Raw genomic sequence first — 23,996 nt, 5'->3', positions numbered from 1 at the left:
AACTTAAAATAAGACTCCCACACTTAAAGTGGATTATTTTAAGATCTAGTACTCAAATCTAGTTTAAAAGAACTCAAATTAAGTGCAAATGTGCTTATCAAGACAGCCCAAGTTATATTTGCTTGAAATAGGTAAAAATAACCTTACCAAGAAAGCACTAGTTAAGTACAATTTAGCTAGAAACAAGACCAACTAGATTTTTCATCTTAATATAAGAGTAATAACACTAGGTTAGAAAAGCATTTTTTGCAGTGTATAAATATGCAATTCATTTGAATTCTAATGGAAAAGCAGATAAAGAGGGAAAAGACAAGCTATTTCAGTTAATAAATCAGGTCAGAAGTCAGAATATATCTGATTTGACCCATGGCCCATGTGCAAAGGTGTTAGTAGCATTGCACAAGTGACAATCTAAACTGATGCACACATATTAAGCTGAATGTGTAATTATGATGCAGTACGGGTGTTTTTTAATGCCACATACTGCATGTTTTTCATTTATTATTATTATGCATCTCTCAGAAATCAAGTCCATAAACTTGGTGATATTGACATGCTGCTTAATCAACTGCTCTTCCTTGCTGATTGTAATTCCAATACCTCTCATGAACTTGAAAAACAAAGACAAAAACAAGCCTTCACACATGCTAACAAAAGTTAATGAAAACAACACAAGTATAGCTGCAAACACAGTTGGACAGTACTTTTTCAAAGATTTCAAATTAAAATTAAATTAAAAAAAATCCAACTGTAGGCATGGCTTACTGAATTAAAATGCTTTGACATTCAGAGATATATAGCTTGTTTTATGTTAACCAACATACACTAACAGTGCTTAAGGTGGTTAATCTGGTAGAGCAAGGGATGTCAAAATCAAGCCCTTGGGTTCAATACCTGGGATGCATACATGCTGATGAAATTGTAGGTTGTGGATAAAGCATTTGCTAGAATATAACTTCTTACACTAGTCCACACACAGTACATTACCAAGAAATCATCATAACTCATAAGCTTATCACACAAACCAGGCCTGACTCCAAATTGATCATTTGATATTGATCTCCATATTGGTGCATATTATGCAATGTTTCCATTGAATAATTCCATTCCCATGATGGAATTGTGATTCACAGGAATTCCAGGCATAACAGTAGTCAACTATAGTACTATCGCAGATCATAAAAAGGATTTTGACAAATACTGTTACATCAAATAGGACTTTGAGATCCACTGACCAATTGCTGCAAGATACTGCTGTTTGTTTTTTTAAAGTAAGGCTTACTTTATTGTTTTTGAATCTACATTAGGAATACAAATGTACTTAAAGTACTGAAACATTATTATAATAACTTACAGCTGATTTTGGACTGCAGGCTACTGTGAATACTATGCTAAAAATGTTAAACAGTGTGTAATTGAGTTCACTCCTCTGCTCTGGCACATGTCACTGTAGTGAAGGCTTGGTGAAATGGAGGTTTGGAAGCTGTTCAAATTTTGAATCTTAATTGAGTAATTTGTTAGAGAGATTGCACACATGGTACTTCATTCATGATCGAATCACTGCAGCTCTGGACTCATTGTGTTTTCCAAAGGTTCAGAAAAGAATATGAAAATGAAGTGCTTGACTGATCATGAAATATCATGGCAAATGGCTGAAGGAAGTGATGCGTTGTTGCCTGTGCAATGGCAAATGGCACTGTCAGTGTGCCAAAACCAATTAAGTCATACTAATTACACAGTTTTGTGGATATAAAGACTTAAAATGGAAACAGCTAACAAAAAGGACATGAGCTTCCCCACAGTCAATTTTAAAATTCTGGCTGCACAAAAGGACGGAAGATCTTTCAGAAATGTGGCCTCCAGTTGGCAACCAATTAATGATTATCAGCAATTCACCGTTCGGATATTGGTCAAATTCATAATGTAATGTATAGGATGTATAACATGTCACATTTTGTTGTTTTATTTAGAGGATCTAGGTCTCTAAGAGGGACTCTATGGATTAAGTGTCTCTCCTGTGAAGGTTGTATTGAAAAAGAAAAGCAACATCTTGCTTATAATTGCTGTTGGACATAAGATAAGAGAGAGAGTGCCAAGAGGGGGTTTAGTAGCTCGTCTCCTGTAGACTTTGGGGGATGAGAAGAATAGCAGTGGAGAGAGAAAAAGAATCAATGGCAAGTTTCTAATCTGGGTCCGTTGAGAATTGCATGGTTGGAACTTCCTGTGTGTTTTGTTCGTATGTGGGCCGATTGGGTAACACATCCTTTTTTCCGAGCACCCTAGTTGTCCCTCACTGTCACACAGTCAAAAGTGACTGATCGTCTTCCAGCTTCTCAAAATAAGAACTAGGCCAACTCTCCATTTTCTCCTTTTCTTAACATTTTCTTCTGCAACTGTTTACTGGGGTGAAATTGGATATTGGAGGGAAATCTAACCTTCTATATATGCAAGTGCTATATGAAATTTCTGTTTGGGAGGGTTTAACCTCAAATGAGTACCCTAGTTGGTATCAGCCAACAAGGTGTATCATCAGTGTGAACAAAGTAAACTGCTTCACACAAGAAGTCATAAACTGAAAAATTAGAGACCATGCTTTAGAAGCACATGCTTTTGCCATATACAGGCAAACACACAGATATCCCAAAAGCAAACAAAGGCAACCCAGATGCAAAATAAATGTATTTTAAGACCGCTTGTATAGATGACTTTACTGTATAATGTTACATGTGAAAGCTTAATTTATTTAGATGTCATTGAACTCAGACATCTAAACCAAAGTTGTACTTCCAATCATTTGGTGGATATCACACAGATTAAAATTATTATATTTAAGTGCTTATTATTATAAATACAAAGATGTCAATACAGACCATCATCATACCTCTGGACAGGAATAATATTCCCGAGGCTGATACCAGCTTTTGTTCTGTTTTAGTGTGTATGGGCTAAAGCTGCTTATGGTCCCTGTTGTTACAGTGACTGCAATAAACCTAAAACTGATCAACAAGGCAATATCACATTAGCAGTACAGTTTATTCTGTGCCTACATGCTGTGGAGCGAAGCTCTGCTGGAGGGAGCAGAAAAGCAAGACTGCTAAATCATTTATCACCAAATGGTCCAGATATGCAGAAAAATTCAAATGGAGCAGTTCCCTCAGCCATACTTTTAAACTACATTCCATGATGTTTTGGCCCTTCCAGTGAAAATTCCAAAGACTTTCATTAAACCCTTATTACTCAGCTATTAATACCACTTAAACCAGTTTTCATGTATGTGTTGACAATTACAACTCAAGCCAGTAAGGCTAAGGCTGCAGGATTACAAGTTCGTTTCAGAAACATGATGCCATACATTGTGTTCTCTTTCAATTTGGACTGCATGTAATAATCATTACCTATGATGTTTTGCAATAAAGCAAACTTAAGAATCAGCAATGACACTGCTTCTGCTATTCACTCAGATCCACTGAAATATTAATAGCGAAATTATATGAATCTGGAGAAGAAGTAAACTTGCATGTAGACAGTAAATAACCAGAAGAAGTAAATTGCTTAAAAGGCTGCCAGTAATGAGCAGGCCCTGAACACAGACTTAAGCAAGTAGGCAACAGGTTGTAGCCACTGGCCCATATCAAAGCCCACAGGCCAATGGAGACTGAGCCAATGGCAGAAATAAGCAGGGTGCCAATGGTGGTAACAGTAGTTTGTCTGATATGGGCTTTGGATAGCCTAGCAAAGCGGAAGGAGAGGGAGGGGACAGCACTTGCACAGGATGTTTTCTGAGTTTGTTTGGCTGTGTGCGTTGATTTCTCAGAGGGAAACAAGGTCATATTTCAGTGGAAAACAACATTTGGGCTTTGAGCAGTGGGCTGTTGCAACATGAGAGGAACAGTCTCCAGGGCTCAAAGCACTGATGGCAGGCATGAAACTGCAGGGAAATATGAATTGTTTTTTTTTTGTAATTCTGAACTGATTCAATACATGAAGATTGTGGTTTCTAATTTCTTATGCGGACCCAAACGCTATCAGAGTCTGGAGATGTTATTGAATCCTGCAATAGTGTGGCTCAGTCTCAGAGAAAGACCAGCGTTCTCAAGGTCTTTTATCAACATGCAAAGAGCATAGTTTCCCTTAAGACTGCAATATGCCTGTAGCATATGTCTATCTGCTCTGTGTATCAGCTTCAGTGAACTACTCTGGCGTGTGCAGACTTTTGGATATATGGGAAGGTCTTCTCTGAATCAGTCTTGGTTTATTCTTTTGATATAAACTGGCAATCAAAATCAATCATTTTTTTTGTCTTTCCTATTTTTGGACCTCTCTCTCTCTCTTTTTCTCTCTCTCTCATTGTCACACCAATTCTATCTTTGCACAAACTCAAACACAGACCACCTGCAGAGTTTAAAGGTTTGTGTGCCAGTGTATTTGTCTTACTGTCTGAGTAAGTGTATGTGTTTGTATGTGAGTATCTATCTCTCTCTCTCTCTCTCTCTCTCTCTCTCTCTCTCTCTCTCTCTCTCTCTCTCTCGTATTCGTGTGTGTGTGTGTGTGTGTTGTGTGTGTGTGTGTGTGGGGGGGGGGGTTTGTGTGTGTGTGTGTGTGTGTGTGCGCGTGTGGGTGGCGGCTACTCAAACATTCCCTGTCCGTTATATGAAATAACACATAAGTGCCTTATACATTGTACTCCATCAAATAGACAGAGGTTGGAGGATGTGAAGTATGCCATTTATGAAAATGGCTGTTTCTCTTCTCTTTTATACATCTGTGCAGTTCATATTGAGACAGCTGAATGTTAGAACTTTGTTGTTTACAAAGTCATCATTCTCTAATGGGCCTTGTGATGTGTGCTCTGCTCAAGAGTATAAGCATTTTTTTGGTGAGAGAATAAAAGAGAATACTGGCCTATCAACATTGACTCACTTGACTTACTGTCACTGTAATAGTAACATCTTATTTATTGTATAACATATGTTATATCATCTTGCGAATCTTGATATCTGCGCTGTATAAACACATATTTGTTGCTTTTTAAACATGATCAGTATTCAGTATTATGAATGTCTTATTGGTAACTAAGGTGTTACTATTTTGATATTGTTTTCTGTCCCCTCTCCCACCTATACTTCCCCTCCTCCTGCTTTCTCTGTTCAGGGTCAGCCTTCATCATTAATGCTTAATGCTTAGGCAGGAGGGCCCTGAACCCAGTTCTGGGATAGGTCCTTCCCAAGGTTTCTGATGAAAGGAAGGTTTTCCTTGCTACCATCACGTATGTTCTTGCTCTGTGGAGTTTCAGTCATAGGGTTCTATAAAATGTCTTGAAACCATATTCCATATTAATGTTGAATTGAAATTGTAATGTTACAGTCTACAAATGTATTGGTATTAAGTAAGATATGATGTAAAGTTCGCCAGCCATTCGTAAAACATTTGTGTGCATTAATAAGACAAGTGGTTAGCATACACCTTGAAGTAAAATGTACTGGTCTTGACATGGCACCCCCAAAAACTGAATTATGTCTCACTGAAATTATATTATACATTTTAAATTGACCTTATGAAATGAAATGACCTTATGTAATTATGATATTATAAGATATTACCATGTTATAAGACAATAACCTAACACTTATTGTTCCGTTAAATAAGGTTTCCATTTTGTTATTTTATTGTAGTTTGTATTTATGTTGTCAAATGTTGTTGTTTGTATTTTTTTTTCTGCTCAGCCCTTCCTCTGAAAGGTCACGCTTCTACAGTTCTGTACTGCTAGTGTTTTGCCGTGAGGTAAGGACAGCATATAATGTGCTATAACTATGGAGAGAAATCTTTGTAGAATGTTGTACTGCATTATATCAAGCAAAGAGGCAATTTAAGTTTAAGTTATAGTCAGTCTTATTGTATTATGTGTTACCATTATCCTGTTTTTGCACAACTAATGTTAAATCACCTTAAAACATCAAATTTTTTGGTTGCTCAGCATGATCTCATGAAGGCTAATGCCAGGGACAAAGTGCTCTGAAAAGCATTGGATGGAATTCAGACCACGGTATTTGAAAATGATTGTGTCAATTTTCTCTCTGCGGTAGAAAATGAGGAGCTCTTTTGTAATCAGGAACATTGGGACTGAACCAGAATGGTCACAGTTTGTTGGACAGTAGTGATTTTGGCAGAGACACCTACGCTTCTGCCAGGCTTTGGTATTTACACTGTGTGAAAGCACAATTACATGCAACTGCACCGAGTCATTCAGATGCATAAAACAAGATTTTACATTATCTTTGCTTTATTTAAGCCACAAGATTTTGAAAGTGTCATTTAAAGCCACGGCGACATCTTAAAGGCTTTTACTCCAAAAGCACATTTAGATATTCTGTGTACACAAAGTATATATTACCGCCAGCAATGAAGATGAACACCTCTCTATAAGGCCCTCCATTTGAGACTACTATGGCAGTGAACCAGTTCAGGCCTGCAGGTTTAACTACATCCCATTTTCTGTTTGTTCATTGATTGGGTGCCATATTATATCCTCCATCCATAGACAGGTCATTAAATACTTCCAGTCACAATGTTAATACGTACAACTGACAGAAAATACATTCCATTATAAACTGCACCGATCAAGAGAACAGGCAAATTACTGCTCGTGGGAGGAGCACAGTTTGTGGATGAGAGTGAGAAATGACAGGAGTTAGTGGACAAGCTTAATAACCCACCACAGCATGTTTATGACCTTTGAGCCGAGAGTCTCATCTCGTAGCACAAGTCGTTTATGTGAAAGAGAAAACGAGCACACACGTGAGTGTTCAAATGTTACTCAAATGTATGTTTGGAAAGCTCTTGGGAAGTGCTCTATGTGTCAATACAATCAAAGCAAACTTTATTTGTACGGCGCATTTCATACCAGGAGGTAACACAATGCACCTCACAGTAAGAAACACTTATAAAGAGAAACAGATTTTGCCAGAGATAATAAACAGGAAATTACGTACTAACCACACTGGCACCGTGAAGGACTGCTACAGCGCGGTTATCGTCAAACTAAGAGACAGCTGCTGCGGGGAGAGGACATTTTCTCCCATGCAGAAGTTGTTTTATATTAATCTAACGGATGGTCACAAATGTAATTACCTACGACTTAATTTATTTAGAATTTTGTGCAAGCGTGGCCTCCTTTCATCCAAGCAAACTGTGAAGGCGCCACACTTTCACATGATTTAAAATGGTTTCGATGCTAAATAACACTCTGATTGGATTGCATGGCAAAATAGTTGCATTATCTGAACATACCATCACAGCAATGTGACAGAAAATTTCACGTTAGACAACAGTTTCAGACAACTGATTAGAATTGATGAAAAGCAATCTGACAGAACTGTCACCCTGTCAAAACTGTTGCACCATGTTTATAACATACTAATAAATGCTTTGTGACAGTGGGTTCAGCTAACTTACCTCTGACAGATCAAATCCAACATTGTCAAAACTGCTCTTATGGAGGCCCATCATATATATTGTGACAGATTTGTTTTTCAGCCCAGATGTTCTCATATTGTGGTTATTTTAACCCAAAACAACACACTTCTGTTTCACTCGGTTTTGTCTCTATCTGCCTCCAGTTATTCTGGCTTTCTATACCCTAAACAACTCAAATTGAACTTTATTGGCATGACGGTTTTTGGATTGGGTTTCAATAACTGACAACATTTATTTTTTGAATAACTGTCACTCTTGCACAAACACACAACTACAAACACAACTTTTATCTTTCTTTCTATCTCCCTCTCTTGATCTGCCACTCTATCCCTTCATCCCTTTCTCCATCTCCTTCTGTCTCCTGGTCTCTCTCTCTTATATTCCCTGCGAATCATTCTCTAGTTATTTTCCAGATGGCCATCTTATAGCCTGCCCTTCCTCCTGTGCCCTGAGACACTGATCACTTTGATGGGTGTCCACAGATCAAACCCACCCCGTTTATTCAAATGGGTCCTTCTCAAGAGAGCTTGGCCACGGATCAATGCACACATCTCCACAGATCACGCATAGCTGCACTCAGGGTCTAGCATGGCCCCAGCCACGTCCTCAAGTTCACTTTGAGATGTCCATACCTCGCAAGCAAAAAACAGCTGCTGCACTGGTGCTAGTACAGAGTCAGCCCAACACAACCAGACCGAAAAAATTATAGAAAAATAACACATAAAAAGGTCTGTTTAGGTTTGGAGAAGCAGAAAAGGAGACATTTCACAGCACAGGCCCTCAAAATCTATTAACTTCACGCTTTCCCTTAGCATTCATGCAGATTAACAACAATGGAACCACTGTAAAACAGCTTAAATCATCAACAACAGAAAAAAAAAGATAAATTGAGGGATTGCAAAGAATCTCAACTTAGACTTTCCTCTCTGGCATCAAAGGAGTGCTCCCATTGGTTTATCATAATGGGGTGTGATGTCCATGTGCCGTAGAAGAGCAATCCACTATCCACTACTGACTCTCCAGTCCAGACACACACTAACACACACACACACACACTTCCACGCATACACAAAATGCAGACCTGTGTGGTGCTTAAAGTTCTACTGCATTGTTTACATCGTTTCGGCACACTGATGTGCTATTTAACTATAAAAACCTCTTAACAGTTTCACTAAACTCTAAATGGCATACACACAAGCGTACACACAAGCTCCTTTCAGACTTTGCTTACTCTAAAACCTGTTATATTACTTCTACAAACTTTTTCCTATCTTCAAACTCTTAATTCTTTATTCCACCCTCTCAAGACTAAAGACATCATTTTATGACATTTTGAACTCTAAAACGCTTGTGATCTGAAGCCCCATTTTCGCAATCTCCATCACCATTTTAAGGACGGTCCTCAAAGGTTACAGTCACAACCCCGGGGTCAGTCTTAACCACGCGTCATCAAACTGCTTCTCTTTAAAGTTGATTTGCAAATTTGCTGCCAAAAGTAGCTGTGGACACACTGAAGATTTAAGAATTATCAGATGTGAGTCATGCCTCCAGATCCCCTCTGCACACAGCAGGGGCCGCTCACTGCAGGAATTCACAGGGAATAGGAAAAATGGCCGCCATTTGATGCTTGCGTCTTTTTCTGCAGCGATGGCTATAAAGTCAATGTGATCAATCTCTAATGGCTTCTTCCTCCTCGATGGTCCACTATTTAATCAGAGTAAGAGCACAAGGTAGCCTTCTGCCTGGCTGTGGCCATTCATTTGGCCTCTCACATTCATTTGTTTGTTTTTTTATAGCTTCTACAGTGGGCTGCTTTCATTCATCAGAGGCCTGATTGAGCCCTGCTCAATACTAAAGCAGTAATGGGGAGGAGATGAATAGCCGCCAGCCTTATGCTTCACTGCTCGGGGCCTTCCAGACTAGAGGCCTCTGAGCCATCCATCCTAATCAAAAGCTCCTCTATTTGGAACCCCACATCCTATATAGGCATGAGTGGGCACCCTGGATGAATCTCATATCAATGACCAGCAGATGGCGCCGGCCATGTCTTCAGGGAGAACGGATCTGCCAATCGCCACACAACTCTTGAGTTTGGCTGCCCAGTAAAAATGAGATCCGAAGCCACAAGGGATCTGTGGTGCAAGAGAAACTGCAAGGACTGCAGCTCACTGACCCAGACTAACCCAGTCCCACCGCACCATCTGTTATGGAGAATGACCATTCTGTGTCCCCCCTCTCCCACCAGCTTCTGCATAAAAACATTCAAAATTCACCATTTGCTTAATGTGTCATACCCTCACTTCAAGATGATTAATCAACAAGAACGAGACTGACTGGAAATTAAAACGAAATTAGAGTGTCTTCAGAACCAACAGCATGCAGGGTATCAAAGCAGATATGTCCACTCATGTTCTTCACACATTTGTGAACCAACTTGATGATTCAGAGATTTTGATTACTTTCCCCATGTAAGATACGTTGGATGTAGATGACAGATAAATCTTTTTAAAGCATACCTACAAATTCTGTTGCACTCGCTCAGTTGTACACCAATTGTACTTAATTAAGCGCTTACTGCAAAGTGCATTTTTTTCGGCGATGGAATTCCCAATGCACTCAGTTCAAAACTGTGGTACCTTACAGTTTTTTTGTTTTCATGCCGTGCTGGAAAGAGATCCACATATGTGACCTGCCAGGGAAGATGAGGGGGTCCAGCTTTGCCCTGCCCACTGCAGTCAAGGCTGATGCCAGCCATTGGCACTGTATAGACAAGAGGGTTTATCTGTCCACTCACCAGTCGGATCAGCAACTTTTGTATTAATGATAAGCAAAATGCCGCAGAGGTATTGACAAGAGTGTTGTCAACCCCGTGAAAAAAAATCCTTTCAACCTTTTGTCAGACAGCCAGATTGGCTCATAGTGCCTCTCTCTCATTTTCTCTTCCTCCTTCCTTCACTTTATCTATCCATCCATCTCTTTTTCTCTCTCCATCTGTCTCTCTCTAACTTTTACACTTGCAAAATGACAAGCAAGGTCATGAAATCCCTGAAAAAGAAGAATGAGTTAGTTACAGGGGCCAGATATATGCACCTTTTTCTGTCAAGCAAGGTCGCCATAGTGCCATCCAGCTGGCAGGGAGAAACACAGAGCTATGTAATACAGCAACTCACGACTGCAACTCATGCAGTACTGCAGCATAGCGATAAAGCTGCACTCAACCCATAAACATGAATCTTACCTCTCTCCAGCAACAGGGAGCTGTTTCCAACACTGCCAAAAAGAAGAGTTGTCTGAACCTGTGTTTGTCCACCATGAACACTCAGTCAACTAAGGCTAGGATTGAATTTAAGACATTGCCGCACATTCCTCGAAAATGTCTTTACCCTTAATGCTTGGTCAACAAAGGGGCGAAGAAAAACACAAACGGGCAAACAGCAATTTGTCACAGACAAATCCATTTCACATCAGCACAACAGAAATACGAGTGAATGGCACTAAGTCGTCGTGTACCTTGGATGATTGATGTTTTCCTTTCCAACACAACATGCAAACAGCACTCCCCATTTCAACAGTCTTCAATTATTCGCCACCCTATTTCAGCCGGAATAATCTGTGCTCTCAAGTGTGCCACGGTTGCCTTAACGCTTTGAATTTTAACCTCAGCTTCCATTTTCCAAAACAGAGACTGTGAGAGAGAGAGGGGAAGAGACAGAGACCGAGAAAGAGAGAGAGACCGAGAGGAAGAGACAGAGACTAAGGAAATAAAAGTTGGTGAAGGCTTTGTGACTGAAACTTTTCCCCCCGACTTTTCTCCCGCTTTCAAGCCAAGTAGATAAGCCAGCTGTCTGTGAGTGCATCTGTGCGTGGTCAGGCAGGAGCACCACTCTGTATTCAGCCCTGACGACCTGCCTCCGCTCCCACTCAACTCGTGGCTTCGGCTCTCCACGGAAAGCTCTCCACGCCACTGAGCACACTGGAGTCTGTTCTCTTCATGGCGCGTCTTGAGCAGATAAGCCTAGCGGGGCCCTGCTGATGCCTGCCCCCAACCCCTGCCTCACCCTACCTCTGCACTCCCCTCATTCTCCCACTCAGTCAATGTCCTCTCATCTGCACTCACCTCCTGCCTCTGTTTCCCTCCCCCCCCCAACCACCACCAACCCCCCCCCCCCCCCCACCTTCACAATGTCCCCTCAGTTCTGCCTCCCCATCAGTTTTCTCCTTATTGCCTCTCATGCACACCGGGACCAGACAATGGGGCAGGCAGAGGCAGAGGCAGCAGGGTACAACGGTGTGCCACTGGCTTCTTCTGATGAGCTGAAGCCATCTCCACAAAATGAGGGGTTGTGCGGATTAGTGCTAAAGACTGAGCCCTGTGCTGTGCTCTGCTCTGCTCTGCTCACAGATTGCAACCTATAAAGTGTGCACACTGTCCTCGCGTTGAAATGCCAGTCCTCACTTGTTCCCAATTCCCCAACGGACCGCCAGAGCCAAGAACCCGACTCCTGGATGCTCAGCCCTAGTGCAGGCATTAAAATGAGCCGTTTGTGTGTGTGTGTGTGTGTGTGTGTGTGTATGTGTGTGTATGTATGTGTATGTGTGTGTGTGTGTTAGAGAGTGACCGTGTGTGTCACTGTGTGTTTCTGGTATTGGGCGAGGTGTATTTAAGCCTAACAGACTTTATGCAGAGGATGTAGTTAAAGGTTCAGTACATCTGCATGCATGTGCTGTGTGCATGTGAGAATGCAGGTAAGGCAAACTTGCCAAACTTGCTTGCATTTATCCTGACCAATCATATGTGTGTGTGTGTGTGTGTGTGTGTGTGTGTGTGTGTGTGTGTGTGTGTGTGTGTGTGTGTGTGTGTGTGTGTGTGTGTGTGTGTGTGTGTGTGCATGTGAGTGTGTGTGCATGCATGCAGATCTACAGGATAGGAGTAGCTTTATGTTGCCTAGTAACGGGGACGCTGGTGAGTTTAACGCTGCTCCATCTGGCATCTGGTTTCTGGTTTCTTTTCTCCCCCATATTCACTATTTAATGTACATTTTTGTTCTTCTTTAATAGGGTAGTTAAGTTAAATCACTGTTCAGAGCAAATGTTTTCTGTACTTTTTCCTCCGTCTTCATAATATAATAAGCCTATCGTTAGTTCAGCTACCTAACATTTGTGTCACCGAGTTTGTGTGCAGCTGTGGACTTTTGAAGTTCTTCTCTACAGCTGCCAGTCTCAGGTGTGAATCCTGTCTACCTGTGCCGAGCTGCGGGTGTGGGTGTGGATTTGGGCGTGGGCGTGGGCGTGGGCGTAGGCGTGGTTGTGTGGTGTGGTGTGGCTGGGTTGTGTGGTGTGGGTGTGGTTGTGTGGTGTGGTTGTGGTTGTGGTTGTGGTTGTGGTTGTGGATGTGGATGTGGATGTGGATGTGGATGTGGGTGTGGGTGTGGGTGTGGGTGTGGGTGTGGGTGTGGGTGTGGGTGTGGATGTGGATGTGGGTGTGGGTGTGGATGTGGCTGATGTGCTTGACTATTAATATGTCGATATTTGTCTTAAAAATGCCAATGCCTGACTCTCATATTACCATAACAGAGGATGGGTGCATGACAAAATCTCAAATTTCCAATCAAAAATCCAGTGCTATTTGCCTTGATCTTTAGGTCACCACATTCACAAACTTGTTGAGAAGTAGATGGTACCATGTTTTCATTTTCCATCCACCTTAGGACAAACATGTTCCTTCTTTTTAATTAAGTCTCTGACACATTCAGCTAAAATTTCAATGTGAACAAATATCTATCTGCCCATTCAGCTACTACCTGCCATTAAAATTCACCAGGAGTTTAAGAGCAGAGGAGAGCGAGTTTATTGTCTCTCGACTTCACCTTAGCTTTGCACTAATTCCTTATCTTGCTTTCTGCTGGCACTCCTCTCACTCTGGATATCTGACAGGGGGACAAATATTCCCTCTACCTTACCATCAGAGAATTGACTGACTAGATGCTAAAATTACAACATATTTATGTGTGAATTCTCCGTCACAGAAGGGATTAAAAGTAAATGTAAGCAAATAGCACAGTCACTGAAAACAAACCAACATTCTGAGCTTCTGCTGTTGATAAGCACTGTTGCACAATAGCATCACTACAGTCAGATTAGGCGTGTCAGCTTTTGTGCACTCTCCTGATGCCCAGTGTTCCACAGGCTGGTCTCGTTTTAAAATGTCATGACTCGAATGACAGCTAAACACTAAAACTCTAATTAACATTTTAATGTTTCCATGTTTGCATGTGATTTGTCCAAACTGTTGACTTGCATTAGCCTAATTGCTCAAAATGTATCTCCCTCTGGAACGAAATACTGTTTTCTGATTGGCTAATGGGGTGTACATTAAGTTCGTGGAACTGCACACCTTGGACGTAGTCCCAGTAGAAAAGTTAAATCGCCGTTCCATATCAATGCTCTTGAATGGTTACCATTGACAACCAACGTAACGTTTTGTTTTTTGAAAAACAGCCGGTTCCAGGCACTACTTTCTCTAACGGGAGCACTAGGCTTCAAATCAAGAATTCATCAGGTTATTATGCATATTAAATTTCCTAAAGATAAAGGACATTCTAAATAATAATAATAATAAAAACATTTTTGGATGTTGTAAACGGGAGATAAGCGGGATAACGGCCTCCGAGCTGTGCAGTTCTACGTCCGCGTCGTGGTGTTCTTTGCCCCGCAGCGTCTATTAACTTCGTAGAACTGCACAGCTCGTCGGCCGTTATCCCTAACATGAGTGATGGCACAATTGTCATTCTAGGCCTATTCCTTTGGAAGGATTTTAAACATTTGAAGAGCTTTCAGGAAACCCATTGGCTATACTACTTGATGAATAGACAAAGTTCACCGTTGTTGAGTTACTGTTTGACAAGAGGACAGCAGCTGGTACACACCCTAATGACTAACTTATCATCACATTTGAACAGTTACATCTGGATGCACTTAACCCTATTCTTCAAGCAAAGTTTGGCACTTGCGCTGACTTTATCAGCTCTATAGCTGAGTGTACTGTCTATGCAGCATCAGTCTTGATAAGGAGGGCCTACCTTGTCATAACTGGTTGAATCTAACTAACAGGTTGAATCTAACTAACAGGTTGGACTGATAAACCAGGAATCTTAAAGAGAGGTTTGGAACACATCACAGGTGAGAGTTGGGCGCCTCCACTGAGATCTTAGTTCTAGTTCCAAGATGTCTTGTGAGGAGGTTTCCTTTGCTTTGTTGAAAAATAATACTACACTGTGAATATAAAGCAGGGACGGGGATGTGAGAAAGAGATAGAGAGTATTAAGGATGCAAAGAGGCACACAAGCAGAAATGAATCCTCGTATATGCACTTGACTGCCTTCACAAACACGCATACATACACTCATAAATACAGACACTAGCATACATATTGTAGGGTTGTTCAACAATTTCCCAAGGTAGACAGAGGTAGATGTTTCAGGTTTATTGACTCTTGAATTACAACCTAGGAATGGGCAGTAGGAGTTGCCTTTCTACTTAAAACAAAAACTCCTCAACACTTCTACGAATGGACTCAAATTAGTTTTTGAGCCTTGAGTGATATGAGATAGAGATGTATGTAGTTAGTGAATTTTGGTTATTTTGAACTGTTGATTTTTCTGTGTCTGTTTGTTTATTTCCACCCATGTTTGTACTTTAAGATTGACACTGTCTGGTCATGATGTCATGGCAATCTGAAGCACCTGTCATAGCTGCAATATCCCACTAGTCCCACTCTGACCTCTGATTGGACATTCCCGGAAGACCGGGGCTGATGTTCTCTTTGGGCATCAGGGACAGAATGTGGCCACAAGGGATTGGTTTTGTGTTAAAAACCTTTCATTTTAATTTAAACTTTACAGTGTTTGGGGGCTTCCTCTTCTTTTGTCCTGCCACTGCTTCTCTTCTCCTGTCTCTCTCTCTGCTCTCTTATTCTATCACTCTGTCTGTCTGATCCTCTCTTCCCCTGCTCTCCTATTCTATCTTTCTGCCTGTTTGTCTCTCCTTCACCATTTCTCTCACTCATTGGTCACAGGTTTGGTTATTCAGCTCAGGTTTTTGTTCTTTTCTGTCTCATGCATTCAGGTTAATTTGATCATTCAAGTGTATTTGGTCTTATTGGCATCCAACCCGTTAATTCACTTGCTGTTATTTATAGTTGTACTCATTCATTTGGGTTCACAGTCAGTTTGATTGATATTTGTAACATTTAAGCTTACCTTTTATCGTTGAACTGTTCATTCATGAACCATTCATATAACTCCTTGCACACACCATTACATTTAACAATCGGCTTATATACTTCTTGGTAATATTTTAAGTCACATAATAATTTAATGTTGTCAGATTAATTGCATTTTCCTCAATATTTACTGCTCTAACGCTTTCTCCTCTCTCATAAGGTTCAGACACGTATAAACCTTTCAGCCTGGTGTTTTCCATCATTGGTAACATTTTGGGTGTTGGCTCATTAAAACATATTTTGTCTGATCCAGGGTCACTATACGTATCATGTATGTGTTTGTTTGAGGTTGAGTTGAGGTTAACTCTGTGCTGGTTTATGACAGGAAGAGTAGGATGTATTTTGTGCGATAGATAGGACTGGCAAATGGAGCAAAGTGCGGAATTGGAAATTGCTGGCTGATGTCCACACACAATCTCAAGTTCCAGTGTATTGTTGTGACTGCTATGAGATCAAACACGGTGTTGAATTCTTAGTGTGAGTGCATTGTTCACTTTATTGAGTTAACAATTCCCTTTGAAGATGCGTTTGAGGAAGCAATTGAAAGGAAGAGGCTAGAAGTATGTGGAACTGGTAGCAGAAGCGGGAAAGAGGTTAGCAAGCACACACAAGACCAATGGAGTTATGTGTTAGAGGCTTTGTAGCTAAATATACCACATCACTTGTGTCGGATTTTTGTTTTCGAGTACAGTTTGGTTGTCAGTGGCTGCTGAAAAAAGTTGGTGGGTGTGGCTGAGGTGCTTGCAGACTACTTGGGGTTGCAGACTACAAGGTGTATCTTGAGGTGTAGCTGTTGTTGCGTCTAGTAGGGGCAGGTATTCTTGCCCATCATGACTACGGAGGGGGGTGGGTCTGGGATGCCAGATACCACTGTTGAGCCTACTGAAGGTGTCGTGGGCCCAATTCAGCAAAACCCTAATGAAGGAAAGTTCCTGCCATGAGAACTCCGGTGAAATGCTCACAAAAGCAGCTTTGTTTATGTGTCCTGATGTTGTATGTATGGTTGGGCAGTCAGGTTGTTGTGTTGTGGGCTACAGACGGCACATGTTCCAGGATCATTAACCTCTCCCTCCTGGCCGGCCATATCCCAAACTCCTTAAAAACTGCTGTCATCAGACCACTGTTGAAAAAACCCTCTCTGGATCCTGAAGTCCTTTCCAACTACAGGCCCATCTCCAATCCTCCTTTCCTGTCAAAGGTTCTGGAAAAAACAGTTGCAGCACAACTCCAAGATCACCTCATACTTAATAACCTTTTTGAGAAGTTGCAGTCAGGTTTTCGTACTGGCCATAGTACAGAGACAGCCTTGGTCAGGGTCACCAATGACCTCCTGATGGCAGCAGACACTGGCTCCCCATCTCTCCTCATCCTCCTGGACCTAACAGCTGCTTTCGACACAGTGGATCACAACATCCTCCTCCACCGCCTGCAATACACCATTGGGCTCTCAGGCAATGTACTAAACTGGTTCACCTCCTACCTAACCGACAGAACTGAGCACGTCGCCTTGGGCACTGCAAAATCCTACTCCCACAACGTCACCTGTGGCGTCCCATAAGGCTCTGTGCTGGGCCCCACCCTCTTCTCCCTCTACCTGCTCCCCCTGGGAAATGTCATCAGCAAGCATGGGATTTCCTACCATTGCTATGCTGATGACACACAGCTCTACATTAGGACAACACCCACTTCTGCTGCACCTCTGCCAACATCCACTCTGACCACCTGCTTGGAGGAGATTGAGGCGTGGATGAAGGTAAACTTCCTGAACAGTTCGAAAACGGAAGCCATACTAGTCGGCACACCACATCAGCTCTGCTCTTCCACCATCACTAGCATTACCTTCTCTGGCCAAAACATCTCTCTTTCCAAATCAGTTACCAACCTGGATGTTAAAATGGATGCTGAATTGACATATGACACCCACATCAAATACCTCTGCAAGGTTTCATTCCATCACCTCAGGAACATTGCCAAACTCCGGCCATCACTCACCCTGGCAGATGCAGAGAAGCTTGTCCATGCCTTTGTCTCCTCCAGACTGGACTACTGTAACGCACTCCTCATTGGGATCCCTGGCAAGAGCATACAGAGACTGCAATATATCCAGAACAGCGCTGCCAGGATCCTGATGAGGGTGCGTAAACACGACCACATAACCCCCACCCTGAAAGCACTTCACTGGCTCCCAGTCCCACTCAGAATTGAGTTCAAGGTCTCCCTCCTCACCCACAAATGCCTATACGGACATGCTCCCCCCTACTTCAGGGAACTCCTCTCCCCCCAGACCTCCTCACGCTCCCTCCGTTCTGCATCCGCAAACACCCTTCAAGCCACCAGAACTAAGCTATATGCACCATGGGTGACCGGGCCTTCTCCTCTGCTGCCCCAAGGCTGTAGAATGCCCTCCCTGACCATCTCAGGGCCCCACAGTCTATTGACGTTTTTAAAAAAGGCCTGAAAACTTTCAAAAGCTTTCTGCTAATTATTGTTCATTGTTGTTGTCTTATATGTATATGTAGCACTTTGAGATCTGTATGATGTAAAATGCAATACAAATAAAATGTATTATTATTATTATTGTTATTATTATTATGTTGTACTGTGAAGGAGTGCCTTACAACATGCAGCAACATGTCTCCACTCAGTTGTGTGTTGTTGTTGTATCCTGCTGCACATGAACTATGGTTGGGCAGTTGTTATATTGCTAAGGTTTCTGGGAATGAGTACTCACATGTGACAGTGTGAAGTTCTGCTGCTGTTGAAAGGTAGGCCTGATCCACCGAGAGATTATTCACCAACTGTATCTCAGTGTGGTATGCATCAATTGCTCTGCCTCAGACTGTAAAGTACTCCAGGGCTTGGGGAAAACTGCCCAACGGTTTTCAAGATTTACAGATTCAAGCAAGGCAAGGATTTTCTCTCCTCCAATCAGAAGAGAAGAGCTTCTTCCCTGAGGCTGTGACTTGGCGGAACTCTACACCACAGGGCTAAGCATTGTTGCACTCATTACTGCACAATCTGTGAATATTTCTTCATATTTGCACTGCTCATTCTTGCACAGGCTGAACTGTTCATGTTGTTCAGATTTAAATTATCTATGTTGGACATTTTTTTTGTCTATATTGGATTCTTCAGCAGCCTATACTGTACATGCAACCCTTATATATCCACTAGCCTTTCCAACTCTGTCCATTTCACCCATATGTATAACATTGTCTAGCAATATATTGTATAACATATCAATATATTACACATATTTAAAGGTACAGTATGTAGGAATTAGTGGCATCTAGTGGTGAGGCTGCAGATTACAACCAACTGAATACTTCTCCCTTACCAAGCATGTATGAGAAGCTACGGTCAATAAAGTTGAATCTATCTACCGTATCTGTCTAAACTCCTTAATGTAAATGGAGCAGTTAGATCACATGAGTTGGTGCATATATCACACAAGACATAGCTTTTCATGTCTGGCTTTAAGCTGCAGTGCTCTGTTCCGGCTTCATAATACACAGAGCAATTAATCAAAAACTCATGAGTTAAGGGTAAACCGCATGCAGCATAAATAACTGGAAACACGAGGGAATGGGAGCATCAGAGACAGAGCCATAGAAGTGGAGTGGAGTGACCTTGAATTCTTCTCACATCAGACAGTAACCCGCTTTCATAAATTACATCTAGAGTGATTTAATGTGCATATCTTTAAGGAAATTAGCCAAATATGCAAGCTCAACAAAAAAAGTTGCTGACATTGATTGTAAAATGTTTATCCCATTATCTACAGTCTCATCTCTGAGCATTTAACAGTAAATGCTGCAGTGATTAGTCCCATCAATACATGCATGAATATGCGACATGAAGCAAGTGTCCTTTTACAAAAAGCACAGGGCATCTATATAATAATAATATATCATACAGACCTTCATGATCCTTTACAAAGGCAGCAAACACAACATGACCCATTTAGCCCACCATTTTGTTCTGAGTTGGAACCATTTTTTATTGCACTTGACTGCAATATAACCCATTAGCATGTTGCAGTAGATAGATGGAGGCAAGTTCAAAGGCCAGCTCATTAGGATGCATTGACTGTTATCTGTGCGTCATTGGTCACACAGACTATTAGAGTCCCTTGAAAGACTCGTGCTCTTGGAACCAAACCTGATCACCACACCGCTTTGGGGAAAACTGGAAATGTGTGGGCCAGATGTAATTGCCCAAAAATGAATTTATTTGGCAGTGGTTCATTGAATGTCAGTCAAGCAAGGGAGATTTTCCAGTGGCTTTTAAAAATGCCATAAGTAGTTTGTCGACTCATTAATTGGGCTTCAAGCAGAGGATGAATTGTTTGGACTGCTCCACAGGAGAACAAGGATTTTGCAGGTAACCACAGCGTGTGTTACATGTCTGGTAGTGCTGTGAGTCTAGTAAGACATTCACAAACCTAAAAGGGATTCATTAAATGTATCCAAATTACTAATCCACCCTTGAAATTCATGATGGAGTTGTATTGGTTGTAAGCCCATTTCATTTAAAAATACATTAATAATCTAGCAAAACCCAATTTGACTCTCTATTGATCTTCACATTAGTGGTTGACTGATACAAGCTTTAAATGTCATAAGGGCACTGACTACCGGCAAACCCTTCACTGGATAGTGCATGACTTGACTGACATGATCTAATGATCCCACATCATGATGCCTAGTTCAGTCATTTCTATCTTGAAAAAAATGGTTTGTCTGTTGTAGGATATTTTAGTATTACTAAAAATGACACATATATTATTAACCTATATATTAAGTTAAAATTAAATCAAGTCTGATCAATTCTATTTCAGATGATCACAGCATACCCAGGTTGACGTTTATTAGGGAACCATGAGTGCACTATCTTTAAACTCACGGTTAAAAACACAATCATGAATCACTGCTTGCAAAACGACAGTAAAAATAAGATGTTTTGGTTGTTGAAGTGGGCCTTTCTACAAAACATTTATTATTTCTTAACTTACACTTTCTTCCTACACAGGGGTCAACTGACACAGAACACACTTTTGCTGATTCAACACATTTCCACCGATGCTCTATTTGTTTCTCAATAATCTGCATAATTACCCAACTGGAAGTTCAATAGATGCTGACACAGAGAAAAATCTGAGAGTGACAAAGAGGCACTTTTTTCATTTGGTTTGAGAATGGACCGAATTCCTCCCTAAGCTTTGCATACAGTCTGATAATAGGCTTATGTTTTCAAAACAAATCCGGCGACACATGTTCTAAGCTGTGCTCTGCTCTCCGTGCCCCAGAGTCAAGTCATCCTTGTCAGAGGCAACAAACCAAGAACTTGCAGACCGTACAATTGGATGACACCCCAGAGAAAGCCCCTAAACAGGGAGAAAAGGTCAGGCCTCACTGGAATCATGTGCACTGCATGTACAATACTATTGACAAGACATCTCAGAGAAGGGCGAGAGAGAAACACACTGTTCTTGGCAAGTACCATTATCGATCGCTTCTGCACAACATGGAGGAGATAGGAAAAAATATATTTAATATCTTTTGTCAGAGTTTCAGCCAAACTTCAACTCTCTCAACACTGCTATGTCCAGAGGGAAAAATATGTAATGATCCAGAAATGGCTATAATAAGCTGTTCTGCTAAGAAGCCCATTCAGGTAAGACAGAATGCTGCATTTGACGGTGAAGTTGAACCCACTAATGATCAACAAGGTCACACCTTCCATTTGCTTGGAATGTGCCTCTTAGAGGAACTGCAATATGTCCTCTAATGAATTTTTGTCAGTTCAAAGCCTTACAAGACAGGTCGTCAATATAGAATAGAATATGCATCCCCCCCCCCCATTTTTAATCAGGTGCATGGCAACATCCCTTGTTCTAGCAATAATTTGTGCCCAACATTTTAATTGTCTACAGACAAAAACATTGAAATTGACACATACATTCAAAGGGAGATAGTTCAATTAGTTGTTGGGCTCTCTGTGTGTCACAGAGAGAAGAGGAAACAAGGGAGTGCAGAGGTGGGCATTTTTATGTTAATGAGGAGCAGAATCACTCATTTCATTGATGTTTCTACACGGTGTCAGTAGAGCCACAGAGATGAAGTGGATACAGCTGCAGTAAGGGAAGTGTCAAATCCATCAGGGCAATGGCTGCAGTATGCTTATACAAAAAACACACTTACACATGCAAGGGTATGATGTGAACCCAATAATCAGATCTCAATCATCTGAATAATCCTTGAACAACAAGAATATTTTGTTTGGGACACACACACACACACACACACACACACACACACACACACAGTTCAGGAAATTAACATTTGAATATATATATATACAGTATGTGTGTGTGTGTAACATATAACACAGTTGTTGCAAAGTAGCCATTCCAACAGGTAATTTCCCTTAGGCAACAACAGCAATTGTTACCACACATTATTAACTTGCTCAATGGAGATCCCTTCAAGAGCCATTGTAGAAAGGTAAAGAGAAAGAGAAGGTGACCAGCTGGAAAACAACCAGTGAATCAAAATCAATGGGCCCTTGTGGGCACTGTTTCTTTGAGGGGAATGCAAGAGACTGGCATGCTTTACAGGTGGCTGGCATTCCCCTCCCATCCCTTTTTTCTCTCTCATTTCAGGTCAAAGCCAATCATCAAAGGCATGAAGTAATTATGCTGATCTGACTCCACAGAAGAAGCAGGCCTGCACCCAGGAGGCCTGTGCACTGGGTGAACTGTGATAATAGGTTAATGTGTGTGTTATCTAAACACGTAGCCCCACTATAAAAATAATAATCTAGGCTCCACTGAAGTATCTACCATGAAGAATTAATTAAGAAGTTCAAAGACGACTCTTAGAAAGTGGGGGAAATTAAACATGATCAAATAAATACTTAAAAATATATCTATCTAATCCATTCTCTCTCGTTCTCCCTCTTTATATCTACTGAACAGCTCTGCTATACAGCCGTCCAACCAAACAACAACTTATATCACATTTATACGTCCTTGACATTTGCTACATACATTAAGGCAGGGTAACTTTGTCTTGACACACACACACACACACACACACACACACACACACACACACACACACACACACACACACACACACACACACACACACACACACACACACACACACACACAAACAGGTCAACTGTTGCTGTGCTGTTTATTGAATCAGCAATTTCAACTTCAGCAAATGATCTGCTGAGGGAGCAATAAGTAAGACTGCTGGTACTTGAGCCAGTATCATTTCCATTCAAAACATTGTGTTGTGGCTTGATGATGGCTTGTTCACAGTAATTCCACCTATCAGGGACAGGACAGTCATCAAGAATAACAGCTTTTTAACCTTGTATAACTATAAGGAGAAATGAACTATTATTTTCTGTAAGAATATCTGCATTGGTATATAAAGTAAATTATATCAAATCCTGTGACTTACCACTTGAGGCGATCTGAAAGAAAAGACGGGGATCTGCTGCCCTTATTGCAGTGGAGTACTTGTCCTCTTTTCCCGGAACCTGCGCTTTTCGCTCGGGTATGAGTCGGACTCTCAGACGCCCCCCTTCAGCTCCTAGCCACCAGTCCAAAATACGAGTTAGGTCCATTTCCAAGAAATATGCAGGATAATCTTCATAGACAACCAGTCCACCACATCCAGTTTTGACCATATCCTCTCCAATCTCCACAACTACTTGATTTGATTTCCTGCTGGCTTTTGTCAACCCCAAATTCACAACTTCAGGCACCGGACGTTTTTGTCGATAAGGGAGCTGTCCAGTGCTGGAGCCGTTCCCTTTCTCCTTGTCAACACTGTCGATTGCAGCCAACTTTGTGTCCAATAAGTTTGATATGGTTTTTTGCAAAGGTATACAATGCATTTTTAGGAATGCACGCACCGTGTAGCACCCATTAAAAGTTACACAATCTCCATTTAGTGGTCGCTGAATGAACATAGCCATGTAGTATCGCAGGAGAGAGGGGACGGCAAAATCCACGGCCAGGGTCTTCCTTTTAAGTCTGGAGCTGTTTTTATCACTTGCATCCCCGCTACTATCGATGTATCCAGAGGTAGGAAAAGTGAAGCCGGTGGTGGTCCTTTGCGAAGCGCAATGCAGTTCAACGAGGAATGCCGCAGACCAAACGACCAAAACTAATGTTCTGAACGACATGTTTTATACTTTCATTTACACAGCTTCTCCCCTC

At 41.5% G+C, this 23,996-nt stretch overlaps 1 protein-coding gene across 1 annotated transcript in view; it reads right to left on the bottom strand.

Annotated features, from left to right (window-relative positions):
• alk (ALK receptor tyrosine kinase) overlaps positions 1-23,962 on the bottom strand; it is a gene marked incomplete at both ends in the record, with an annotated part of 321,781 nt that extends 297,819 nt beyond the window's left edge. Inside the window, one exon of the mRNA XM_080850148.1 lies at positions 23,233-23,962. Within this exon, the coding sequence (XP_080706274.1) occupies positions 23,233-23,962 (730 nt within the window). The remainder of the gene's footprint in view (positions 1-23,232) is intronic.
• Positions 23,963-23,996: the final 34 nt, after the last annotated feature.

This window comes from Sprattus sprattus (genome assembly GCF_963457725.1).
Source record: "Sprattus sprattus genome assembly, chromosome: 13".
Classification (NCBI taxonomy): Eukaryota; Metazoa; Chordata; class Actinopteri; order Clupeiformes; family Clupeidae; genus Sprattus; species Sprattus sprattus.
The sequence above is the reverse complement of the archived record's forward strand: the minus strand, read 5'-3'. Positions and strand labels throughout refer to the sequence as shown.